Source organism: Neolamprologus brichardi, chromosome 1 (assembly GCF_056152115.1).
Source record: "Neolamprologus brichardi isolate AB-2024 chromosome 1, ASM5615211v1, whole genome shotgun sequence".
Taxonomy (NCBI): Eukaryota; Metazoa; Chordata; class Actinopteri; order Cichliformes; family Cichlidae; genus Neolamprologus; species Neolamprologus brichardi.
This window is the reverse complement of record NC_142104.1, coordinates 43981630-43985289: the sequence shown is the minus strand read 5'-3', so window position 1 is coordinate 43985289 and position 3660 is coordinate 43981630. Positions and strand designations below refer to the sequence as shown.

The 3660-nt window shown below is 41.1% G+C and overlaps 1 protein-coding gene across 1 annotated transcript; it reads right to left on the bottom strand.

Moving 5' to 3' along the window:
• Nucleotides 1-497: 497 nt before the first annotated feature.
• On the bottom strand, nucleotides 498-1202 carry LOC148106529 (general transcription factor II-I repeat domain-containing protein 2A-like). The gene has a single exon (XM_087843635.1). It carries the CDS (start codon nucleotides 1200-1202, stop codon nucleotides 498-500), a length of 705 nt encoding a protein of 234 aa, XP_087699761.1.
• Nucleotides 1203-3660: the final 2458 nt, after the last annotated feature.

Genomic DNA, 3660 nt, shown 5'->3' with positions numbered 1-3660 from the left:
GGTTAAGCTGCAATAGGTCTAGGTCAGGGGTATTAAACTAAAATTTGAGGAGGTCCAGTTGGAGAAAATCTTCTCAAGCAGAGGTCCGGGACATCATAATGTCTAACTTACATTATGATTGTGATAGAGAAGCAGCCTTTTTTTTTTTTTAAATTTATATCTGAACGTATGAACAATAGACTGTCAAATCAATGAAAATACAAGTTAAAAACATTTCAACAAAATTTATTGTTAACTCTGAAACACACAGTAGGCCTACATTAGATATAGGGCTGCTGTTTAAAATGAATTAGAGAAAATAAATAAAATGTCTAAATTGTGCATCTTAAAACAAAGTGCTTAATTTCAGAAAAAAAAGTTTCCCTTTTTCTTTACATTTTACATCTCGACTTAACAGTCTCAATACATATTCAACAGATAACATCAAAACATTTTAACAATTTTACAGTTTCTCTTTCTTTCACCCCCTTATATTCCACTCCCCCACTTTCTGTTGTTCAGTGAGAGAATTGAGCTTTAGTTTGCTCTGCTAGGATTTTAAATCTGGGCTGGAATGGTGTCAGGGTCACTCTCATACACATGTGTAGGTGCTCATTGGTGAGCCTGGAACGATATTTAGTTTTTATTATGTTCATTGTGGAGAAAGCTGCCTCACAGCTGTATGTGGAGCCAAACATGGTCAACATGTACAGGGCTACTTTCCTCAGATTTGGGAAAGCTGTCTCAGAGACCATTTGGGGCCAGAAAGTTGCAGGTTCAGTTCTTCCAAACTGCTCTTTCAGGGCCACATCTGCTTGGAGATCAATCAGTTGCATTTGAAGAGGCCCAGCATTTGCCCACTTGAAGTGCTGTGTGACTTCCTTTGAGAACCCTCTGACATCAGTGATGGCAAATGGGTTCTTTATGAACATGGTGAGCTGCTGTCCAAAGCTGAAGCTATCAAAACGTTTGCTGAAGTTTTCAATCAGCTTATCAACAAAGTCAACAAAAGAGGACACATCTCTCTGTCCCTGAACCTGTTCCTTCACTGTTGGAAAGTGTGCATAGTCTCCTTGCAGGTCTTCTTTGAACACTTCAAGTTTCCTCTGAAAGCAGCGGACAGCTGTCATCAGTTCACAAATTGAATTGTCCTTCCCCTGCAGCTTCAAATTCAGTTCATTCAGGTGTGAAGTGATATCAACCAAAAAGGCCACAATATCCATGTTTTTCCCATCATTTAAAAAGAGAGAAAAGTTTGTTGCTTTTTGACTTTCCAGCTCTTCCAAGAAAGCTGCTACTTCACTTCTGATGGACCAAAATCGCTCCAATGCCCTGCCTTTGCTAAGCCATCTCACATTGTTGTGAAGCAGGAGATCCCGAGACAAAACCTGAACTCAAAAAACAGCTTTAATGCTGAACTCAAAACTAACAAACTTCAAAATACAAAAATAAACTCAGGCAGACAGAACACACAGCAGGAATGAGGGTAGATCGCGACACAGAGAAACACAGGGCTGACATACACAGAGGGAGCCATTTGACATTTCACGTTTGACCATGACTGTTTTACTTTACACTGAACTTAGACTAACAGTGCATCTATCACTGGTACTGAGGAAATGGTACATACAAACTTGTAGTCTGGTTGGTACTCTACACAAGCAGTGCATGTTAGTGCAAATACTGACATAAATTTTAAAAAAATGCACGTCCTAAAATCCTAAACACATGAAAAAAAATTGAAACATACTGTGGCTAATATATTTTAAATGCCTGGAGCATTTCAGCTCAACATAAGCAAAGATAATTTTATCCAAGTCTGTCAGGTATGAAATGCCAAAGCTTAGATGTGTTTTTCTAAACACAAAGTAGCATCTCTTGGCACCTTTCTTTCCTGGCACTTCAGCACTTTTTTGTTTGTTATCTTCAACTGGAAGGTGATTTGAAGAGAAATACTTTCTCACATTCCTTTCTGGCACAGCTTGTACTCCGATTAGCTTCTTAGATTCCTCTCTGACATTTACTGTTCTGCAGCCTTTGTGATGGACTGACAGGGCAGAGGTAGGGAGACAAATTTAATCTCAAGATGTCTTCATTTTGCATGTTCATGCTGCTGCCACCTGGCACCATTCCATATCAGCTCCACTGTCATTAGCTGATAACAGGTGAGATGGTGTTTATTTAAAAAAGTTCCAACTCAAGTGTTGTAAATAGCATTTGCGTGGCATCTGGCCTCTTTATACTGCCTCGCCTTGGGCGCTGAAATCATTACTGAGACACGCTGCTGTGCTGCATGCATCCAAGTGTGTGTGTTTGAGATAGTGTTCAATTTGCATAAGCCACTGAAATGTTATGCAGCAAGTGGTTGTGTGTGTGTGCTGGTTGGTGGAGCGTAGCTGCATTCTTGTCTGCAGTCAGTATGTCTCCGTGCTGACAGGTCTATCCTAAATCACCCTGCATGAATCTCATCCAAATACACCGACAGAAATATTCACACTACAGTGAAATAGAGAGAGAGAAATCCGCTTTGCCCACCAACATTGCATCGTATTTATCTGGTGTCTCCATTTTCCACCCATCTGCATCCTCCCTTTGTATTACACTCGTATTGGAATTATCAACCGGACTATTAAAGCTCGGTGGAACCTGGCCATAGGGTCTCTGTGAACAGAGATACATCATTTTGCCTAAAGTATTTGCTCGTCTGCCTTCTCACACATATGAACTTGAGTGACGTGATTCTTAATCCTAAATGTTTAATATGATTTCAGACCAGCCTTTGCAGCTATAACAGCTTTAGCTCCTCTGGGAAGGCTTTCCTGAAGATTTAGGAGTGTATTTATGGGATTTTTTGACCATGCTTCCATAAGCACATATGTGAGATCAGACACTTGGATGAGAAAGCCTGGCTCACAGTCTCTCCTCTAATTCATCCCAAAGCTATTCTACTGGGTGGAGGTCAGGACTCTGTGCTGGCCAGTCATGTTCTTCCACACCAAAGTTACTTTTCTTTAAAAGTAAAAGCGCTATACAAATACAGGCCATTTACCATTTTATGGACCTTGCTTTGTGCACTGGGGCCCAGTCATGATGTCTTGGTGTGCTAAAGTATTATGAGTTCTTTTAACTGGAACTAAGGTGCAGAACTCTAGAAAAACAACCCTGCACCATAACTACCCATCCAAAAAATTTGAAACTTAGCACAATGCAGTCATACAAGCACTGATCTGTTGGCAGCTGCCACACCCAGACTCCAATCCATTGGATTGCTAGTCAGAGAGCATGACTTGTCACACGAGAGAAGACGTCTACACTGCTCTAGAGTCCAAGGCTTTGCACCACTGCATCTGATATATTTGCATTCTGCTTGTTAATTTAATGCTTGGATGCTGCTGCTCCAAGCATGAAGCTCTCTTTGCACAGTTTATGGGCTAATCTGAAGTCCACATGAAGTTTGGAGGTGGAGCGAGTGAATACTTTAGGCAACAGCGTGTACTCCTCCTGATTAGTTAACACATGGCAGAACAGTCCTAGTTAGGGATGGGTACCGGTAGTAACCAGACCGAAAAGCAGCGCACATTTTGGTGCTTTTTTTCCCTGAGCTGTGATACACTTCAGATTCTAGCCAATCATTTTACGTTTCCGAGGATAGTAGGCGGGTCCAGGTATGTACGTTCTTTT

Excerpts from the sequence above, each read along its gene's own strand:
- LOC148106529 (XM_087843635.1), bottom strand. The coding sequence starts at position 1,202 with ATGGATATTGTGGCCTTTTTGGTTGATATCACTTCACACCTGAATGAA.